Source organism: Pagrus major, chromosome 21 (genome assembly GCF_040436345.1).
Source record: "Pagrus major chromosome 21, Pma_NU_1.0".
Taxonomy (NCBI): domain Eukaryota; kingdom Metazoa; phylum Chordata; class Actinopteri; order Spariformes; family Sparidae; genus Pagrus; species Pagrus major.
Window position 1 is genome coordinate 31488081 of NC_133235.1, and position 23523 is coordinate 31511603.

General features: G+C 44.3%; 1 protein-coding gene across 1 annotated transcript in view; it reads right to left on the minus strand.

Moving 5' to 3' along the window:
- The window catches only part of LOC141016433 (disks large homolog 1-like), a 113477-nt gene that overhangs the window by 49663 nt on the left and 40291 nt on the right, over positions 1 to 23523 (minus strand). Inside the window, 1 exon segment of the mRNA XM_073490792.1 lies at positions 540 to 704. Within this exon segment, the coding sequence (XP_073346893.1) occupies positions 540 to 704 (165 nt within the window).

A 23523-nucleotide genomic window follows, 5' to 3' on the forward strand; every position in this document is an offset into this window, starting at 1 on the left:
AGGCGACACAGACAAGCAACAACCTGCATCCTCCCTCTGTGTGTGTGTGTGTGTGTGTGTGTGTGTGTGTGTGTGTGTGTGTGTGTGTGTGTGTGTGTGTGTGTGTGTGTGTGTTTTCATTCTCGTGACTGAAATCAGTTTGAGTCAAACGATTTCAGAAAGGTGAATTTAAAATGAAATGAGTTCAGAGTTAGACCTGACCTGGTCTGTGTGAATGTGTGTTGACTGACAGATGGACAGAAACATATTCATTAATAAACAAATAAATACAAATATAAATAAATAAATGACAAGAGAAAAGGGGGGGAGAATCTTCTATTGAACAAAGAGATAAACAAGCAGAAACAAAGAAAAACAGATAAAAGCTTTGTCTTTACTGCCATCTGAGGGACTCGCAGTCATTATTCTTAATGCTGACTCTTTACGTGCCCTCGTTAACATCTGTGATTATTAAAGTAAAGTCTTTGAGTACACAGACCGACACATGGATCAACAGAGACGGAGTACAGACAGGAAACGAAGCCGACTCTCTCTCCTACCTTCATGGGTGAGATGTGAGCGTGGGTGACGTATCCGTGCACATTCTGGATCTGGGACAGGTTCTTCTCTGCTACCTGGACCAGCTCTGCTCCGACCGCCTCCTCCGTGAGCTGGGGGGAGCTCTGGTCCTGGGGGGACGAGTCCTCATCGTGGTGCCTGTACTTCTGCAACAGGAAACACACAGACAGACGAGGGTGAGGTGGATGTGATGGATGGATGGTGATGGTGGTGATGCCCTGAGCACTGACTGACAGACGGAGGGCGCTGTCACTTAAGAGAACCAGGTGACATGATTCAAACTCATTTCTTCAATCAAACCAGCCTGGATCATGTTTTAGTTTACATGCAGCCGATAACGTTTCTACATCAAGACCAGAAGTCCACAAGTTACTGAACTCCAGAAGTCTGCAGTCACAAATGTACCGTGGAGTCATTTTTAGATGAAGTGTGAAAACACTTGAAGGATCTGCTCGTGTTTCCTGAGGATGTGAAGTGACTCACAGTCGGAGCACTTCAGGTCTCTGACGGGACATAAACTCTCCTGGTTGAATCATCAGAACAAAACATGAACCACTGTGTCAGAAAAGATCTGATTCAACGCTACAGAAAGCCTGTGGACATAGAAACTGAAGGAGAGGAGTCAACTACGATTCCCAAAGTGCATTTCAGTGACAAACATCCAATCACAGAGCTCCAAACTCTGTCGTCTGCTGCGGAAGATAAAGGTAATTTCATTTTGGATTCTGTTTTATTCTCAGCTGACTGATTTAATCTAAAGAGAAATGGCTGCTGAGGCTCATGGGTAACATAGTTTACCAAATAAATAAAACATCCAAGAGATCAAGCTGAATTAATTTAAACATAAATACATGAGTAAAAATACATTTACTCAAGTACTGCACTTTAAAATACAATTTTGTGGTACTTATACTTTACTTGAGTATAACTCTTCCACTCCACTACATTTAATGTAACTTTAACTTTAGTTACTTAAAAGAATGCATCAGAGCACATTAAAAACAAAAAATAATAAGTACAAATAATGCAAAAAAATATGTATTTTATCAGCAATTGGATTTAAAATGATTATAATTATCGTAAAGATGCTGTGGAACCATTTACATACATGTAAATATGTATAATGTTTCACTCACTTAAGTACATTTAATATCAGATACTTTAAGACTTTGACTCCAGTACTATTCATACGGTGACTTTCACTTTTACCAAAGTAATATTTTAACATGATATCTTTACTTCATAGTGCGACTGTTGGCTACTTTTCACACACTTTATATGATGGAAAGAAAAACACAGGAAACCATGGACAAACTACCAAAATAAGAGTCTTGTAATCACCCTTTAAAAGGGATTGAAAACAGATGAGAGCTGAAAGGATGCTGATTTTTCGTAGACATCCGTCTGCTGCAGCTTCACGTCCTGATGAGTCAGAGCTCAGAGTCTTACTCATCTGTTCGGTGGCTTTAACAGGAGAGAGGTTCATGTTGACAGGTGAGCGACTCGACACGCCGCTTACATAACTACACTCAGAGTGATGCACGAGTCAGCTGCTGCGCTCTGCTTCAGCGCTGTGACAGGAGTCAGTCTGATCAGTGTATTGATGAAGGGAGTTCATCTCTACAACATTTGATCACTGATAAACTTTATTCTCTTTCTTCTTCTGTTGTTTTTCTCTCAGTGCTGTAAAACACTTTGGATCAACTGTGTTGTCTCACACTAGATGTATATAAGTTGAGCTGAGAAAGTTAACTACCAAGTGAAAATACCAAACAGGTTTTTTAATTATCATTATTTAGTCTTTTCATATTTGTTATAGACTCTTCAGGACTCACTGGTGACGCCAACTGATCATTTAAAGCACCACTAAATTCATCGCAGCACATTCATATTTCTTTTTCATCTTTCACATAAATGTTTTGGTAGTAAACAGACATTTATTTACATTTTCTGTTTTATTCAAAAGGGAAAAGTCTCAAAGTGAAGTAGAGCTTTAACAGAAAGTCATTTTTTAAGACGTTTTAAAGGGGGGCTGCAGCATTTCATAAAATCATATATTATCCAAAAAAAAAACAAACATCAGTTGATGTTTAAAAAGTGGCGTTTGACATGAGATGCAGTGATTGATTTAAAAAACAAAATCATGGGGGCGTGTTTACAAGTCACTGTTTCCAAAATGGTTGTGAAATGTGACTGAGTGGTCGCAGTTTGGAGCCATTTTAACATGAATGTTGTGGTTACTTAGTTTAATTAATTCTTATAAAGACGTCTATGATGTCATTTTCAGGTGAAAGAGGTGCACCTGTCTCAATATTGATTTAGTCACATCACGAGATCTGTGATGGATTTTATGTGATATTTTTGTCAACAAACACAGACATTTAAATCTTCCTCCAGATGTTCAGTAAAGAAATATCACGTTAGCTGATGTTTTAGCTTCTCCTCTCAAGATAAACACAGACAGCTAGCTGTGCTGATGCTAATGCTAATGCTAATGTGAGGTTGGTATTAACGAGTGGCGCTGTGATTTAGAGAAAGTAACCACAGTGAACCAGCGTTTGTGTTTCGCACAGACGGACACACTGATGATGATAAAATGATTAGAAACAACGATTACCACGTTGAATGAGTAACTCCAGTAATCTGGACACGGCTGTGGGTGCAGATGTTTCGGGTTTTGCTCGTGACAAACATCTATCCTGCTTTTCTCCAACGTGAGACCTGCCGTCGGATTAGAGAAACCCTGCGACGCTGCTGTAAGAACCTCTGGAGAAGCTTTCAGCAGCCACTTCAAAGGGACGTTAATCTGGATTATCCTGCGTCTGATTGGCTGTGGGCTGGTAGTCCACATGCAGCCCCTCCAACAGAAATAACTTCCCATGCTGCTCCGATCACACGTGGATTATCCAGTTGTATTCGCCTCCACCATCCTGTGGTGGAGGCTATTTTTATTTGTGTAAATTGGGTGAACTGACCCTTTAAAGTCTTCAGCATTTGTTTCATGTGCTTTTGTTTCTGTTCAGAGGGAAGACATCGGCCTCACTGTGGCAGCGCGGTCTGCACAGAGCCAACAAACAGCGTTTGAAGGGCAACCTCTCCATTCATCAGGCTGAGAGGCTGAGAGCTGCCAGCCCACTGATTGAACATTTGCTTAATTCATGAAGGACAACAGCAGCTGCCAGAGAGGCGGCCAACAGCCGACGCTCTCAGATCCAGAGGTGTGAATCTGAACACTCCAACACTGACGAGGTGAAAGTCTCATCCGTCATGATGTGACAGACGTCAGAGAGCAGCTCGCATGTACAAACCATGAAAAGAACAAATACCATCAAATACAAACATCACGGTGGAGTCAGATCTACCAGCTTCTGTCCTGTTTCTAATAAATAAAACACTAATTATAAATGATGTGTATCTGATACCTGAACCAGCCTTTGAGGTTGCATCAGACAAGACGACCTCGCTTAACCTACCGACCCCTCCACCTGACCCGGACAGGAGGAGGTGGATCGACGAACCATCTGACGTACAGAAAAGTAAAGATGATTATGAGTCCGACTGACAAACACCTGATGTCAAATATCGGTCAACATTTTGGTCGATCGAGGTTCAATACTCAAGGATTTAAAAAATATGGAGATCACAAGACTGAATTAATCGACAATCAGGAACCAAACACCGACATGTTCTCAGTGTTTACAGCTCATCTTGAAAACCACATCAGTTTCATTTTAATTGATTAAATGTCTTTTTTTTGGTCTAGAACAGACAAATGTTGAAGATATTCTGCACAAGAGATTCACGAGAATACACATGAGATGTCTTTGTGTTCCTGCAGTTACTCCTGTCTTTTATTTCTTCCTTCCTGTCGTCTTCATTGTTGGGTAAACCACCTCCACAGTGTTCATGCACTGTGTTTAAGAATCAGCCCACAGTCTGTCTTTTGTTCCTGCTGCAGCCGTTCACACCACACCAGATATTTTTAGGAAACACTAGAGAGCGACGTAACACAAACTGTGGCTCTGTAGAAAACTCGAGTAAAAAGATTCATGTTCTCCAGTCTGCAATGAGATACTTCACATCAGAAATGTTTTAGTCACATTTAACGTTTTTACATTTCACACATGAAGCAGGTGGATCAAACGTCACCTTGTGAACATTTATGTGAAATCAAATCTGCTTTTTTGGAAACAAACGGGAATCAAACTTCAGGAACATTTCACCGACTGAACACGTCAGATAACAGCTTCACATTTTCACACAGGTTTGACAAAAGAGCCAGAAGATCGTCCACGCAACATCACATCAGACGTCCTAATGCTTCTGAACCTGAGCTCTCAGCAGTCCTGAGTACGTTAAAGACCTAAATAATCCTGATCGCTGTGATCGCTGTGATCACTGTGATCGCTGTGATCGCTGTGATCATTGTGATCACAGCGATCACTGTGATCATTGTTCGGCAGTGGGAGCAGCAGCAGCAGAGTGTGAGAAGGCAGCCTGACGCTGCTTACAGACAAAGCAGAAATCACACATTTCTGTTCACACCTTTTGACCAGCTCCAACAAATAAAGAATCTAAATCGAATCGAGAACCCAGCGTTCTCCATGTTCTGCTGCAGTGAGGAGGAAGCGAGGCGTCTCTGGGGGGGAACAGCATGTTCACAGAGGCCGAAAATATCTTCAGTCTCACACAGACTATCAGACACTGGTAACAACCACACACACTGATCTGTGTCTTTGATCCGGACCTTTGAGGAACTGCTGGCAGCTACAGGTGAGGTTCAGGTGTGACGACCAGCGGGAGAAGCGACACAACAATGGTGGCTCCTCCAGAGGTTAGCGTAGCTGCTGTAGCATCACTCCTATCAGAACTGAAGAGCAAAGAACGACTTCTCCTCTGACTTCTGAGACACTCGATTGACGTGACGTGACGAGATCTTTTACTGTGAAGGATCAGCAGCAGGAAATGTTTGGTTTGCTTCACGGATCTGACACACTGAAGCTGTTCAATTCTCCTGAGCTTCTTGATCCAAAATCTGAAGGTCTGATTTAAAAAACCTGTGAACCTGATCTGATTAAATTATTGATCAGATATGAACAGCTCGGTAAACACGACTCCTGAAGTGACGTGAAGCGACAGGCTCAAGTTTCCATCCACTCATTTCAACAAGCGAACACTGAGCCGAGGACCAGGTGAGAGAAGAACACCTGAATCATCATCAACAAACGTGTCGCAGCTCTGAATGTACAGACAGTCACAGTATTACCCTGCTGGTGAGCTTGTGTTAATCACATGCTGTCAATCACTCCACTGGAGGAAGTCTGACTCATTTTGTACAGAAAATGTTCTGATGTGCAGCTCAGTCCGATTCTGTGTTCAACTGACACCAGCTCTGCTCCAGTAACACCAGCGCTTCAGAGGAACTGGTTTCACTCTGAGTTACATCTGAAGCAGATGGTCCAGATGTTCTTACTGCATGAAACCACGATTTAAAAGAGGAGCTGAAGGAAGCTTTTCTGAAATATTACATAAAAGATCCCACAGTGTTATTGATACTGTACGTTTGTACATTTCCAGAAATCTGTATTAAGCTATTTTTTTGAAAAATTTGGAAATCACAAAAGCTAAACTTCTGAGTTTAGCAACACCAACATCGACCACAAGTCCCTCAAATATGGACGTTTAATATCGACAACTAGGAAAACTTTATTTAATTTTATTTATTTTAATCATCTGCAGTATTTGACTGAATTAGTGTCATTTAACGACGCCATCACCCTCGTTCACCTGCCATCCCCTCCATCCTCAAATCACTCAAAGATGGACGCCATCCTTTTCCCAGAACCAGAACTATTACTGATTGATTATTGGGAATTATTTTAATTTGACAGAGAGTTTCTATTTAACAGGCGCCTGTACGACCCTGGAAACTCACAGACACTCGCGTGACGCAGCTCAGCCAATCAAATCTGTAAAAAGAGAAATAACCAATCACCAACTGGACAGAATATTTGGTGAAACTATAATAAAAACCTTCTTCATACGACGACACAGATGGTGATCGTCAACATGCTACAGGAAGTTTTCCTGTTGTTTTCTACTTCCTGTCGCTCTGATTGGATGAAACATTGGCTGAACGTTCAGACTGAATGTGAAGTTTCTCTGCAGTAATTATCCTCGATGACGGCCGCTTTGATTACTGATTTAATTACTGAGGGATTACATTCATGTGACGGTCAGAGGCCACAGATTAAAGCAGGAGGACAGATTATAGTGGAGGAGTCGAGCTGACCTCCGACCACTGATGCCTTCACTGTCGACGGTTAATAAGAGTTACCACTGACCGGTAATTTAATATTATCCATTAATGAGTCTCAGTGTGATCATATAGTGACCCAGTGTGGGACAGAGAGCTGGGATGGGACTGAGAGAGCTGGGATGGGACCGAGAGAGCTGGGATGGGACTGAGAGAGCTGGGATGGGACCGAGAGAGCTGGGATGGGACCGAGAGAGCTGGGATGGGACCGGGAGAGCTGGGATGGGACTGGGAGAGCTGGGATGGGACTGGGAGAGCTGGGATGGGACTGGGAGAGCTGGGATGGGACTGGGAGAGCTGGGATGGGACTGAGAGAGCTGGGATGGGACTAGGAGAGCTGGGATGGGACTGGGAGAGCTGGGATGGGACTAGGAGGGCTGGGATGGGACCGGGAGAGCTGGGATGGGAGTGGGAGAGCTGGGATGGGACTGAGAGAGCTGGGATGGGACTGAGAGAGCTGGGATGGGACTGAGAGAGCTGGGATGGGACTGAGAGAGCTGGGATGGGGGGTGTATTAGTTTTTATATTGTCTGTACCAGAGATTAAATTAGCCTTAAAATAGATTGTATTGAGTGAGAGTGTGGATGCACATGATCAGACACACAAACAAAAATATTTTAACACTTTAAGTATGAAGACTTCGAACCACAGATCTAAACCTTCAACTGAATGATCCTAAATGAGCCGAGCATCTAATTGTGCATCATAATATCTAAAGACAACCAAACAAAACGTTTCAGGACCTGTCAGACAACACAGATGCAGACAGCAGCATGTCTGTGATAAGCCAGTATCGGTCGGCTCTATTCATCTGAACAAAAAACGGTGAACACACTGTCGAGGTTCTGTGATTCATCAGGCAACAATTTAATTCCCTGATCCTTTGTAAAGAAATGTTCACCTGCCAGCCACATGTTCAATAAGCTGCTCAGCCAAACAACTTCACACCCTGCGGCTGCTTCATCAAATCTTTAGGTGACTTCCAGGTAACAACGTTCCCGACGTCGCCCATAAACACAAACACACCACAGCTCTGCGTGCATGCTGCCTGACCACAGAGCGGCAGATGGAGAAGCATCAGGAGGCTGCAGGCGAGCTGAGGCGTCACGACACTCGAAGGAAACACAACCACAAACACAAAGCAGCTACAGTGAAACAGTGGGTCTACAGGTTCGACTCCCTCAGTGGGTCACAGCGCTGCAGCGTCTCAGCCCACACAGCCTAAATCTGGCTCTCCGGCTGCCTCCTGTGCATTCATGTGAATTGTTGCCATTAAAATTTAAACAGCTGTGAAAGCACAGAGAGAGCGGCGGTGAAGTGGACGACGCTGCGATCGTCCTGTAAACACATCACAGGTTCAATGGCTGCAGCAGCATCATGTCACAGCGTCCTTGAGCGAGACACTGAGCCCACTCACTGAGGACGAGGGCAGCTCAAATGGAAATGTGCGTGTAGGAGGCAGCGGGGAGGTTTCCAGTGATGACACTGTCTGCCTGAAGAGAGCCTCCTCCTCCTCCTCCTCCTCCTCCTCCTCCTCGTCTCTCTGAGAGCTGTCGAGGAGGAGGAGGAGGAGGAGGAGGCACAGTGCCGACTCCTGCCTGCCAAAAGCTGCTATAAATAGGAGCATCACCATGGAGCGGATGTAGCAGGATGTTGAGGAGGAGGAGGAGGAGGAGGAGGAGGAGGAGGAGGAAGAGGAAGAGGAGGAGGGTTTCTGGATGATTCAGGGATGTGATGAAGAGGAACACAAGGAAGAAGATGGGAACAACCAGGCGAGGAGTAATCTCCCTCTACAGTCTCTCTGCTCACCGTCTGCTCTGTGTTTGTCAGTCAGCTTTGTGCCTGTGAGCACAGACGGAAACTCAAACCACAAAATGCTTCTCGTCATTATTTCATTATTAAATTCTCACTTCGAATTACCAGAAATATCAGACACACTTGCATCCTGTGTGGAGCTGCAACCATTAATTCAATTAATCAACTCTTCTGACAATCGATGAATCAGTTTGAGTCATTATTTAAGGTCTAAACTCTGATGTCAGATGTTTTTTTCTAAGGTTTCTTTCCTCTGTGACGGTAAACTGGATATCTTTGTGTTGTGGACAAACGAGACATTTGATTGTCATTTTTTCACAATTTTCTGACATTTTATAGCCAAAACAACTAATCAATTAATCAAGAAAATAATCAGATGAATCAACAATGAAAATAACGGTTAGCTGCAGCTGTGATGCCATGAGATCTGTTTGAATCCACATCAGTCTGTCCCCATGTTTCCTGTCTGTCTCTGCTGTCAGCTGTCCAAAAAAGACACCTTCAGTCAGTTCATCATCACTGAGCTCAAACTAAATCAATATGATCTGAGGATGAACAACAACTTCTGAGCTCTGACCATCGTAACATGGTGTTTAAACAGAGGAGAGCACACGGCCGTCCGTCCACTCAGAGCTGCTGCTGTTTGGGACAAAAACAAGTTTTTCTGCCGCTCTGTGAACGTTCAACGTCTTCATGTAACGTTTATTATTTTCTTGTTAAATCAGCTCAGTTAGACGAAGGCACTCTGTATCAGTGTTTCATGGACTACTTTTAGTGTGTTTTTCACAATCGTGCCTCGTCCGACTGCAGACTTTCTACCACAGAGCCTGAAGTTTATAAAGAGGAGTGAGCGATCAGATGTGTAGGAAGGACACGTGGCCACCCGGCTTTGTTTCAGGAGGTTTTCAGGATAAAGACGGAACTGAAGCCGCCAGATGAAACTCGGTGCAGCTGCGTGACGTAAAGACGCTCTCAGACGGACGTAGAGATGAAACGAGAGACGACCAGACAGTCCACACATATTTAACACCAACTCCAACTTATGCTTTACTTGAGTCATTTTCTTGTACTTTAAACATGTCAGAAGGAAATGTTGTCGAGTTTTACTTCACTACATTTATTCAATGACAGTTACTTTGTAGATTCAGATTATTTATATAAAACATTAATCGTATTTTTATGGATTAATCACACGTAATGTCATTTCTGCCACTAGGGGTCACTCAGTCAAAACAAAGGCGTAGTTTGATGATGTAATCAAGTCGCATTGGATCATGGGAGTTCTTCATCTGACGTGACTCAGGTAATGTTTTAAAGTTTTCTTCACGTTTCTCTCTGATGCTCCTGGAAGTTTAATGTGGAAATAATATGCACTAGAAAAATTACATATAACATCTTTAATCTACCAAAATAAGAGAAATTCACTGCAGGACTTTAACTTGTGACAGAGCATTTCTACACTGCTGTGTTTCTACTTGTAGTCCTTCCTCCACCACAGACTAAATATTTAATAAGCATGCAGCCCTAATATTCCTCCCAGTGGTCTGCATGACTGACAGCACTGTAAACACAGCGGCCTTTCGTGGAGTTGAATATTGACGAGCTGTGGGTTCAACACGTGGAGCTCGGCCCCGGTCAGGCCCTGCAGGGTCGGTCCGGATGTTTTTAAATCAAAACATAATCTGATGGGGGGTCAAGTCATCCCAGCTGGATGTTTTAGAAATGACAGCAGCTCACTAAACACTTACGGCTCCACAATTGATAACTTCCGGCACAATCTATCGGGTGTGTGGCAGAGAAAGCAGTCGATGGCGGCCGATCAATGGGACTTAATTAAGACTGGTCAAACTGACACAGAGCAGAAGTCACAGCAGAGCGGTTAATCACAGGCCGGCGCTGTGGGAGCGTTTCAGCCCGACCAGCCTGAGATGTCATCGTCCCAATCCCTCAGATTAACAATACACACCAATCACATCCTGATCCATGCAGAACAGGACGCTTTAATCTAAGCCGTCGACATGATACTGTAACTCCGATCCCCCTCAGGCGCTGAGTGACTGTCCAATCAGAGCCAGGGGGCACGGGGTCAGCTGGGAGGTTCATCTGAAGTGGACCAGAGTTCAGAGAGGTCAAAGGTCAGCCGCTGCACGACTGTTGTTGCAGCCTGAAAGGGACGATTTCATGGAAGCTCGTCTAAAAACTTGTTTTGTATTCATTTCATCATTTTCTTCTGTGGTCGAGGAGCTGCGTGGTGGAAACATTTTCAGTGTGTTTATTGTTAATATTTCAGACTCTGCTGTGCTGTGGATCCCGAATGCTCTACAAAGTTCCTGTGTCAGACTTCCTGCCAGACCCAAAGTCAGAAATATTAACAATAAACAACGACACAACTGAACAAGGTAGAGACTCAACCACACTAATAAATAAGAAATAAACACAATCTGAGCAAGTCAACAACATCAGGCGGACACGACGCTCCGCCGCTGAAACACTTCAGGTGGGATATGAAGTAAATTCAGTAAAAACTAAATACATATATCTGAATGACCACTATCTGTCAAAATAATCACAGTATGATAATAATATAATTCTTGTGTTGGATCATCTAAAACAAACAGACAGGGAGGGACCAACATTTACTTTAACATTTGAAAGACAAACACTGTATGAAGGCTCATTTTTTAAACAGTCAGTACTTCACAGGAAACACTGAGGAGGTGAGAATCAGGTCGCTGCTCTCCGTCATCAGTGTTTCTACTGTAAACTGTCTGAAGGCTTCATTCAGCCTCCATCAGCAGCTCCCGTGTGTCGCTGTGCTGTTGGTTCGTTGGTGTTTCCCTGCAGAGCACATGTTGACCACACATGCACGTGCCTGCCAGCCTGCCACTGACGCTGCCCGACAGCCAATCGCGCCTCAGCGCTGCTGCGATCACAGCCTCCCATTGGCCAGTTCAGTGAAGCAGAGACGACAGGCGGCTCGGGCGGCCTATCGTGACGCGTCAGGTCAAACAGTAAACACAGCCGCTCAGTGACGACCGGTTAACAGGGCTTCTTCCCCCTCAGCTGTCGTCTGACAGGCAACTACAGCAGAACCTGGTTTGAATTTTTAAGAGTCTGAATGAAACGTTTTGTGATCGCAGCTCGCTCACTGCCCTGCAGGGTTTCTCAGTGTCGCCCACACAGGTTCGATTTCTGCTTCTTTTCATGTTCAGTGTCCGTCCATCTCTGCTCTGGAAACAGTTTCACTTTCGATATTTCAGTCCAGAAAACATCAAATCAAAGCTGCAGAAATCAAAATGATTCTGATGCTGAGGTCAATGTCTCCCTCACGACACTGCAGCAGCTGTGATGGAGCTTCAGTGTTCGGGTGTTGGTGGAAAACGCTGATAAACCGTCAGCTTTCAGTCGCTCAACATGATGTTCGTGTTGACTGAAAGAATATATTTGGGAATTTTCTTATAAATCAAAAAGCGGCACTGAGCAGACAGAAGCATCCGTTATTTTAATGACGTGATTATTATTACCAGATTACTCACTGCTTTCACTGTCACGTTTAAATACTCAGATTTAGTTCAGTGTTTTTAGGCGTCTTCAGGGTTTCAAGGGACAACATTTTGTCTCCACTGAAACTGGCTCAGATTTGTTCTCTGATCCAACTTCAGGTATTATTCCTCCAAAACCACCAAAATAAAACCCAAGTTGAGCCGATGGCTCATTCTTCAGTTTGTAGGACCGTCGTGTTTTAGCGCTCAAGATATCCTGATAAGAGCTGAAACGATTAGTCGATTACCTGATCAGTTGATGGTCGATATTTATCGTTGAAGTCAGTTTTTAAGCAAAAAAACAAACAAATATTCTCTTGTTTCATCTTTGTCCTATCTGATCGCAAAAAGACAAAATAAGCAGTAAGTGAAAATGTCATTAGAAAGCTCACACAACAGGCGTGTGAGTGACGGTTTACACTCATTTCTTCTGTCTGAGTTCGGTGAGAGCTGAGCCCGACAACCTCGACAGGAGATTTTACGTCCAAACTCGACTCACGCCCGGCCCGGTCAGTGTAAGCTGAGGAAAGAACGTGAAAGCACCATGTCGGTCGACTGTTTCAGCACCAAACCCAGAGATCGTTTATAAAACGTTTGTTTAAACGTGGCCACGTTCAGGGCCGAGGTTGACCCGCCAGATGTATCTAGCAGAAGAAATCTAAAAATGTATCAGCTGTCATGTATGTTGCTGTTTCTGCTTTGTTGACATTTGAAAAACGCTCTGAAATATGTCAGCTCTTAACTTATTAATCATTATTCATAATCTGAACATGATGGGCAGCGGGACACAAATCAACACACGACATTAAGTTTCAGTTTTAGCCCTCGAAGGTACAACGTTTGGGTACGGATGCTCTGCAGCTGTCAATACGAACACACTTGTTGAGATTTTCAACTTTCTAATACTTTTCCGGTGCCGGGGTGACGGCCATGTTGGAGTTGACGTACATTGAGCGAGACGATATTTTATTGTCTTTGCAACAAACTGCGACTTTCTAGCAAAATGTTCAATATGATAAACACAAACGAAAAATCGGGTTAGGAACCACGTGATTTTTTTCTAGTAAAGCAACCCATGAGGGAAACCGGAGGGGGCGGGACTTCACCTCTGTTTCACTGAATTTACTCTGATTACTCACAGTACTCAGAATACAAAGAAGAAGTTTACCTTCAGTGAAATGTTTCAGGTAGTTTTGTTTCGGACTTCAGTTTCTACAGCTTGATAAACAACCGAACCCCGACGCCCCGGCTGTGACCTCACACCCCCCCTCAGCTGAGGACCTCCCTCACAGCCGCTCCAGATGTTTCCACCCACCTTGCAGCCGAACATGAGGGAGATGGTGCTGTTGGTGCAGGCCACCTTGCAGTGGCACAGCATGGGCGAGAAACAATCCACCTTCTTCTTCGTGCCGGGGGACATCTTGTCGGAGCCGGGGCAGTTGGCCGACAGCCGCCTCCTCCGGGAGCGCTGCCGGCTCCTCCCGCGCCGCCCGGCTCCGGCCGTGGCTCCCCCTGCACCTCCTCCTCCGCTTCCACCTCCATCCTCTCCACCTCCTCCTCCACTGCTGCTGCTGCTCCCTGCTCTCACCATCCGCCCTCATTCCTCGCGTCGCTCCATCGCGGCGGGGAGGAAACGACTCCCAGAGCTCTTCCTTCATTCAGGGAGAACCTCCCCCCTCCTCCTCTCCGCTGACCCCTCCTCCTCCTCCTCCTCTTCCTCCTCCTTCTTCTTCTTCTTCTGGTAGAATATATTCCTCTCCCTCTTGACCTCCTCTCAGGCGTTCGCCTCGACTCCTCTCTCCCTCGTTCTCTTGTTTTGCTCCTCTCTCCCTGTTGCGTTCTCCCTCTCTCTCTCTCTACACTGACAGAGTGGTGATGATGATGAGAGCCGGGGCGAGCGAGCGCTGTGTGTGTGTGCGTGTGTGTGCATGTGTGTGCGAGTGTGTTAAGCTTTCCTCTGTGGGGGTGTGATTGTTCTCCAGGGAGGGGGGGTGGGGGGTGGGAGCGAGAGAGGTTGGTCACATGACTCATCAGAAACGAGGAGGGTTGAACGAGAGAGAGGGGAGAGAGAGGGGAGAGAGAGAGGGGAGAGAGAGAGAGAGCGAGGGGAGAGAGAGAGAGGAGAGGAGAGAGAGAGCGAGAGAGGGAGAGAGAGAGAGAGAGGGAGAGAGAGAGAGCGAGAGAGGAGAGAGAGGAGAGAGAGAGGAGAGGGGAGAGAGGAGAGAGGAGAGAGAGGAGAGAGAGAGAGAGTGGGGGTGTATCCTCAGGGAAGGTAGAGTGATGTAGGACAGAGTCAGTGATGTGGAGGAGAGGAAGAGGGGACAGACAGAAAAAAGAGGAGAAGGAAGAAGGCAGGAAGAGGAAGACAGAGGAGGAAAGGAGGAGGAAGAGGAGGAGGATGAGGAAAGGTTGACCACCAGAGGAGAGAGGAAGAGGAGGAGCAAAAGAGGTAGGAGACAGAAAAAGAGAAAAAAGAAGGAGAAATGAAGAAGAGGAGGACGAGGAAGAGGAGAAGGGGAAGTAGAGGACCAGAGGAAGGGGAGGAGGAAAAAGAGGAAGAGGAGGAGGATTATTCAAATGAAGAGGACACAGTAAGAGGAAGTGAACGAGGAAGAGGAAGACAGAAGGAGAGGATGAAGAGGAGGCGTGGCCTGCATCGTGTCCCTTCTCAGGTCTTTATACGAACAAAATGACTCGTGTTGATAAAATGATTTCATTAGACGTCGACGCGTTGACAGAGTTTTGTAGAATCGGCCCTGTTCGCTCAAAACGTCTTCAAATCATCCTTAAAATCTTTATCAACAAACTAAATCATCACACAAACGTTTGACGGGTCAGCGCTCGTGTCCTCTGACACCTGACGGCCTCAGGCACCTCAGCACCTGTGAGCCCACCTGTGTGATACCAGAGTAGCTTAAAGGTCAGAAATAGCTAATTTCTCTAGAAATGTTAAGAGAAATATTAAAAATAATAATAAAGACATATAAATATTGAATATTACATGAGCGTTGTTAATTTCAGGTAACTTCAACACTTGAATATTCACATTAATAGTGATCACTTTAGCTACGACCGAGCCTCGACGGTCCAAAGCAGTTTATCACGAGTCGCTACAGAGAAGCAGCCTGACGAGGCTCTAAGCAGCGATCAATATCAGAGAAGATGGTGATTATTTTTCTGCTGATCGATCACCTCTTCACTTCTGATTTCAGATCGTTTGTTTGGTGTTAACTGAAGAAGTGATTGTTGTTTGTCAAATCTCAGACGCACATTTAACAAAAAAAACAACAGAACAAAAAACCACGAGAAGTCAGTGAACCTCTGCAGACTGAACGGGGGACGACCTCTCTGAGACAGGAAACACCACCTATCTGATGACTGTGTGTGTGTGTGTGTGTGTGTGTGTGTGTGCGTGTGTGTGTGTGTGTGTGCGTGTGTGTGATAACGAGGCGGATCTCGTCCTGGGCGGAGACGTCAGGAAGCTGAGAGATTCCTCCGGAGACTGACGACAGAAAGAACAGAGAGAGTCGCTTCGTCTCTCTCATCTGTTCGTCTCTATCTGCTTTTTAATTGGTCTGTTTCTGTGCACAACACACACACACACACACACACACACACACACACACATCCACCCACAGTCTGTCTCTGTGTGTTAGTCATTCAGGGTGAGGAGGAGATGAAAGAAAATGTGAGAAGTGAGGAGGAGAGAAGAAGAAGCAGCTCTGTTTCTTTACATCAGATCACGTTGAAGCTGTTTTCTTTAAATAATATTTTATCATCATGGCTGCTGCTCGTTTCAAACCACATGCGACAAATTCATTCATTTTTTTAAACGCTATCACAGAGAAACATGAGAATATAAATACAGATAAAAACACGATGGGTAAACTGTAAATTAGACGTAAAAACAACAGAAGAGCTTCAGATCCAATGAACAACAACTTTAAAGCATCAACTCACGGACGTCCAGTCAAAAGCAACAGTCTCAGGTCTCTGCCAGCGCCCCCTGGAGGCTGCAGGGTTCATTACAGCCTCGATCTTAAAGTGTTGGACGGACTAGTTCAAGTTGTGGCGTTAATAAAGGCCAGAACATCTTCTGCAGAAGTTGACCTTTGACTGTTTGGATAAAAAATGTCTTCACTTCATCATTTCATTATTTTTTCGTCATTCTTATTATATGATCTGTTGAGTTATGGCCAGAAATGTGTTTTGAGCTGTAAAGGTGAAGAAGTTTACTCATCAAGGCTTGAAGAGAGCCGAAGTCACCCCGCTTCCTGTCGACCTCATGGGATGTTATTTCAGAAAAATGTTGTACAGAAGTCGATCTTCAGTTTAAAAGATCATTTTCCAAAGTGTCAGTTTGTGGTCATTAAAGTAAAATGTCATGTAGTTTTGTGTCGAAGCGCTCAGTGAACAACACACGTCACCAACACCAACATGGAGCCAACTGGGCTCAGAAAAGCTCGTAAACAAGATGAACGTCACAATAAATCTGCTCATATTGACAACTGCGGTCTTTATAATGACGTATAGGGGAACAGGAAGGGGCGGGGCTTCAGCTCTCTATGGGACGCCATGAGGTCACAGTGACCTTCACCCTCGTTCACCAAAATCTGATCCGTTCATCTTCGAGTCCAAGTGGACATTTGTTCCAAACTTGAAGGAATTCCCTCGAGGCGTTCTTGAGACGTTGTGTTCACAAGAAAGGGACGGAGGGACGGAGGGACGGAGGGACGGACATCCCGGCGTGGAGGCTTGTTGTAACTTACTTGCAACTCTGTATTTATAAATAAATCAATAAATAGAGAAGGAAATTTAAAAAGAAGTACCAGTTTAAGTCACGTTTTATTAATTAACTCAATAATGCCTACTTTTTCTTTGTATTATTTTTGGTTCATTAAACGTCATATTATTTATTTATTTCCTGTATTCAGTCCTCCATATTCACCTCGTGGTCAAAGTAGAATATGTTTTGTAAAAAGAGCAGGTCGAACAAACTGAAGTCAAGTTTCCTTCATTGTTTTGTCTCTTTTTGTTTCCCTTTTCACTTTGCATTGATTTCTACACTTAAACATGTAAACTGTTAATAAGGACAGAAAAAACTACCACTTCTACAGGCTTCTTAACCTGAACGAAAACGAGGAGACGGACAGACGGACAGACAGACAGACAGACAGACAGACAGGCAGGCAGGCAGGCAGGCAGGCAGGCAGGCAGGCAGGCAGGCAGGCAGACAGGCAGACAGACAGACAGACAGACAGACAGACAGACAGGCAGGCAGGCAGACAGACAGACAGACAGACAGACAGACAGACAGGCAGGCAGACGAGCCTCACATGAAGCTTCTGTTCAACTGAATTACATTTTGGACAGTTTGCACCAATTAGCTTCAGTCGGGGTGTGCTGCTGTTTGAGCGCCTCATTATCAAAGCCTGAGTCAGGCTCACACACACACACACACACACACACACACACACACACACACACACACACACAGAGACACACACACACACACACACACACACACACACACAGTGAGTGCAGTCCAGCAGTGCAGACTGAGTGTTTGCAGTGACAGTGATAACAGCTGACAGGTTCAGATGTGACGGCCTCCTTCTAAATTTACTCTGCTGCTTTTTACACATCGCTCACCACACACACTCTGGACCACTGTGTGTGTGTGTGTGTGTGTGGCTGTCTTCAGGTGGACCTGATATGACCCGGGTCCTGCTGGCTGTGGGTCAGGTGACAGTGCATGTGTACATGCTGTTGCAGTGTTGTGGTTTGGACCCTGTTGTTGTCTGTTGTGTCTCAGTCAGCTGTGCACACTGTGGTCACCTGAGTCTCATATAAACCATCATTAATCATTTATCTCAGGTCAGTGTGTTGTTTCACAGCTCACAGCTGTGGAGTGGCTCCCCCTGCTGGACTCCTCCACACACAACAGCAACAGGAAAATCCTCGTGCAGTCTTTCTTTTATGTTGAAAATGTCTTTCCTGTTTCCTGTTTTATTAATGATAAAATATTACATTCAAAATATGAAGCAGTGATATTTTAATGAAATGTTTGGGAGCCTCGTTCAGACAGGACAGGTGGAGGTGAGACACCGTCACTTCCTCCCTGTCGGATCTTTACAACACCTGATCGCTTTCGTTTTGGTATTTGTCGTTATTTTGTTCCTAAATATGATCTTGAGTGAAAGTTTTAACTCACAGATTTCACCAGTGGATTACTGACATTAAGTCATTTTTGTTTTCAGTGTTCTGATGTTTTATGTTGAAATGTGCAGATGACATATTATCTTGAGGAAGTATGAAGTAACAGAAATACTCAAGTAAAGTACCTGAATGTTGTACTGGAGAACAGAACCAGAGTAAACTGAACTTTAGTTGATTTCATCACTGGTGGTTCGAACGTTTGCATGAAAACATGTTTTCATCTGTCGTCTCCACTTCAGAACTGAACCAGAACGTCACCACAGGGAAACTCAACATGCTTCACATCAAAGTTCAAACAGCAACAAGTGATGAAGAAATTGTAAACAATAGAGTCACTGCCAAATCCAAACATCAACGCTCTAAACTCTGTACATCCCAGTGAAACCAGTGAAGAAGTGCAGACACAGCCCACACAGGTCCAGCAGGGGGCAGCACACCATCAGACAGGTCATGGCTGCGTGAGCTGATCTCAGTCTGAGAAGTTCTTCTTCTGCTTTCTCCGTGTTTTTTATGTTTCCCCTCAGTTAGCAGGAATAATACAATAAATCCATGACAACAAGGAAAATACTTTCTAATCTCACGTATTTTATACCAACTGATATTAAACTAAAATGTTAGTAGTAATAGTAATTATCAGCTTTTAACTGGAATACACCTTCAGAAACAACAAGAGACAAGTGTGAAGCCTTTTCATTTGTTAAGGCTGCAACCAGTGATTATTTTAATTAAGTTTGGCCTGATGAACTGATGAACTGATGAACTGACGAACTGACCACCGTGACATCGTGGTTTTTAAGTCGCCCACCACAGAGCACAATACAGTAGTGTCTCCGCTCAGTGTTGTTGTTGTTTGTGACGTGTCGGAGAGAAAATTAAAGTTTGTTGCTGCACGGAGCACCAACATAACGTCTTCATGTGCTGTTTATCATTTTCTTAATAAACCAAAGACACTCGGTTCAATTTGTGGCAGTGATGTTTCTTGTCTGCAGGTCGCTGCTGCTGTTGTTCTTGTTGTTGTTGACGTTGTCTTGGCTGAGCTTCCTCAGTAGAGCGAGCTGACTAACTTTGTTCCAAGTCTCTGTCCACACTTTCAAACCCGGCGGGGGGCTGTTTCAGTCCGTCAGTGGTGATCGGAGTCACTGTTTTCCAGCTGGGAAAATTCACGTGAACGTTCCCTCAAGTCAGAACAACAAATCAGACAGTCGGACTAAATTATCACACGAGTTGGTGAGTTGATGCTGAAACATGACGGATGAGAGTAAACACTGGGGTGATGGTGAGGAACTTTTATCCAAATTATGGCTCTCATGTAATCTGTAATAATCTGTAATAATCTGTAATAATCTGTAATAATCTGTAACATGGTGTTTGAGGCAGTAACGGTGAGTTCCAGTCCACTTGGAGACCTCGGTTGAGAAAAACGACAGCTCTGCTCACAGAGTGCAGACGGACAGAAGCTGTGAGCAGCAGATCTTTTCTGTCTTGGCGCAGAGTTTCCTTTTATAATTATTTCAATACAGATTTGTTGAACACAGAACAAACAGTAGTTGTTCTATCGGGCCAGAACTCTTTAATACCAAAGAAAGAAAAGTCCTTTATCCAGATATGTCTACTGTTTACCATCATGTGCTAACTGTCGGTTATTATAAATCCGTCTGATTAACCTCTAAACTCACAGATCTGTTCCTCAAACTGGACTCCCTGGGTCACATGTTATGTCCCACCTGCACCTGACACCACGCCCCCTCTGTTGTTTTAACGGCGGGCTGTTTACAGTCTGACGACGCCTGCTTGTGTGTTTTCGTCCCACAGGACAGTCTGGCAGGGACTTCTTGTCTCTGAGTCCACCCAGATGGCGAGGCGTCGCCCTGAGGTGGGGGAGGGAGGGGGGAGTGTGGGTACGTCAGAGCCACTTCAGCCAAAATCAGCTTCGCCTCCAAATCTGCAGCATTTCACTGCCACTCCCTACCCAGAATCCTCGGTGCTTACAGGCTTCACTGTGAGGACAAATGACTTAGATTCATGCAAAATAAATGGGAAAATGTGATCATCATTTATTGACTGATTGGAGGGAATCATCTGAAATCTGAAATCATCTGAAATCATCCTGTATTTAGTTCAGCAGTCAGCATGAAGTGCCAAACATCCTTCGATTCATCTGCTTTGTCTGTTTGTAAGTTAGTTAGTAATTTAGTTTTTATCTAAAAACATCAGAGTATTTGGATGTTTTAGACTTCTGTATGAATCTTTGTCTCCATCTGACCTTCAATAAGAAAGTTACAGCTACTTATTATACATCATCCTCAGTGTTTTAAACAGCTGTAATCCTTATTTTCATTTACTGACCGTATAGATACACTGACAGGTTATTAAATCAGAACAGAAAGTGACTTTTTCAGAGAAATATATGATCCACTGAACATGAACAACTGAAGCAGCTCGACGAGTGTGAAACTCTGCTTCACATGAGTCTTGACAACATGGACGGTCCATTTGTATCCACCAGCGGCCGTCTGGATCTGGGAGGGTTAATGTTTTGCTTAAAATGTAAAACAAGTAATTCATTATTAATCTAACCACTTCAGGGCTGATTCAAATAAAAGTCATAATTGAGAGTATCAACGTGGTGGACAATCTGGCAGAGACATTTTAGATAGTTACAATACTGATGCCGGATGTAGACAGGGAGTTTCTCTTGACTTTCTTCTTAGTTTGACCCATTAAAACACAATATTACTTTAAATATAGTGTCTTCATGGCACAAGCTCCTCACTCACCACGCTGCCAGCTGTGACTCATGTTGAGCTGTTTATAAAATGTCACCCAAAAACCACCTGAAGTGATTGGTCCACACAGCAGCAGCCATCGAGCTACGTCGCTCTTTCACTTGTTCAGGTAGTGCGGCTCAGCCAGCCGATGATCTTATGTCCAGTTTGGAAACAGCAGAGAGACGACGTTAAATACAGCGATCGCTACGATTCACATGAAATGGAGGTTGTTGACGCCTTCGGGATCGATTACAAACTAAAACCATCAGATCGATCGACCCTGCTCGGAGTCAAAGTAACCAGAAATCACCAAATCTTCAGACAGAAAAACAGGATTTCTGAATATGGACTGGACATAATCAATCAGATCAGATCAGATCAGATCAAACCGTCTGACCTGAGATCAGACCAGGCTGCAGGTTTCAGGGGAAAGTGGCACATTAAAAAGCTCTCAGCAGAGCGAAGGCAGAGGAAGTCAGAGCTCTGTGATCTGAAGCAACGAAGTCAATCTAAACGTCGAGCACTTCCTGTCCCGACAACGACCGCCGTCGACACAAAGAGAGCTCGACTCACGAGAGGCCGCATGGAAACAAAGCTGGCCGGCGAGGAAAAGGAAACGGCAGCCGGCTGAGAAATGAACCAGCAACTGCTCCGAGGGAGAGTTTCAGTCTCAAACACATCACAACTTAGATTTCTGTATTTAATTTGCACTTTAGTTCATAAACTTTATAGATTTCAGTCCTGGTTAATTTGGTGTCAGCGTTGTGTTGGAAATGATTCACACATTGACCACCGGGGGCAGCAAACGCAGCAGAACAAGAACAGCTGGAGCGTCTGTTCACAGATATAAAGTCTGGGTTATTACATTACATTTAATGTTTTGATCAAAATATTATAGAAACCTGAAAAAGGGCCTCGTGCCATATTCAGGGAGGTGAAATCATATAATACAGGTCAAACCACCACAGACTGTTATAATTAAAACACGGCGGTGCTGCAGAGACGCTCCGGCCTGCAAACTACGACGTCTGAAGTTCCCTTCAGACATCCAGAGACTCTTATTTGTTTTTTGTGTTGAACAATTTTTGTTCCCAGTTGACAGACGAAATATTTAGGTTATTACATTTTAATTAAATCATTACATTAAAAAAAGCCAACCCTTTCATTTAGCCTTGGTTGTTATTTATTCCCCCTCTTGTGAGCAGGACACAAAGACGAGTAACTAAACTCCACATGGACGACACGTTCTTTAACTTTTGTTTGAAAACAAACCACGCGGCACGTTCAGGGTCGGAGGACGCGGCAGCGTTACACAGCGCAAAACCGATGACACACATCAGATAAACATCGGCCGCTGACACTGGTGTAGGGACTGAACCCGAACATCAACGACCAACCACAAGATCATGTAGCAGGACTGCGCCTCCTCCATCTTCACACAATCATTTGTCTCCTGCATGTGGACTCTTTCATTAACAGCGAAGTAAAACAGTCAAAGTGAGGTGAGCTGAGACAGAAGAGCAGACTGAGGCCTGTCCTGCTGATTCAGTGGAGACAAACTGGCTTCAAGATAACATTTACTCTCAAATCAGACGTTCTGCTCCGTAAAGGATCGCTTTGATGAAAACGGATCATGTTAACAAAATTCACATTTCTTTATCTCTCTGTGTGTCTCTCATATCTCTCCTGCTAAAAGCCACAGAAACACAAAGAGGAATCCATTATTCAGCGTGGCACAGAGCGAGCGCAGGCCGCTGCAGACATGACAGCTCAGTTTAATATGCAGCAGAACCACAGAGGTTCTCCATCAGCATGAATACCAATGCAGAGTTTAGAGAGGCAGAGACCCGGGGGAGGCAGAGGATCAGAGGAGGAAGAGGAGGGAGAATCGCTCTGCTGTCAAAACGCCTGCAGAGGAAACCATCACACTCACAACTACGATAACCCGACACTGTTAACTACACAACCTCCAACAGGAGACCAACAGGAGACCAGCAGGAGACCAGCAGGAGGTCTGATGTGTGGAGATAAAAGAAACTGAACAAACTGTTTCTAACTCAAACGGTCAAAGATGCTTTTACCTCTTCTACTGTGGGAGTTAACAAGCGACAGCTTCTTGTTCGTTATGGCTGCAAACAATAATAAAACCACAAGAGGCAAAGAACCATTCAATGACCCAGATATACCCAATACAGAAGTCCCATTGGAAAACTGCCAATTTAACTTAAAACCTGTCCTTAAAGAAAAAAGCGATCAAACTGACAAATCAATGATAAAAATATTTGGCAGCTGATTTAAAAATTGA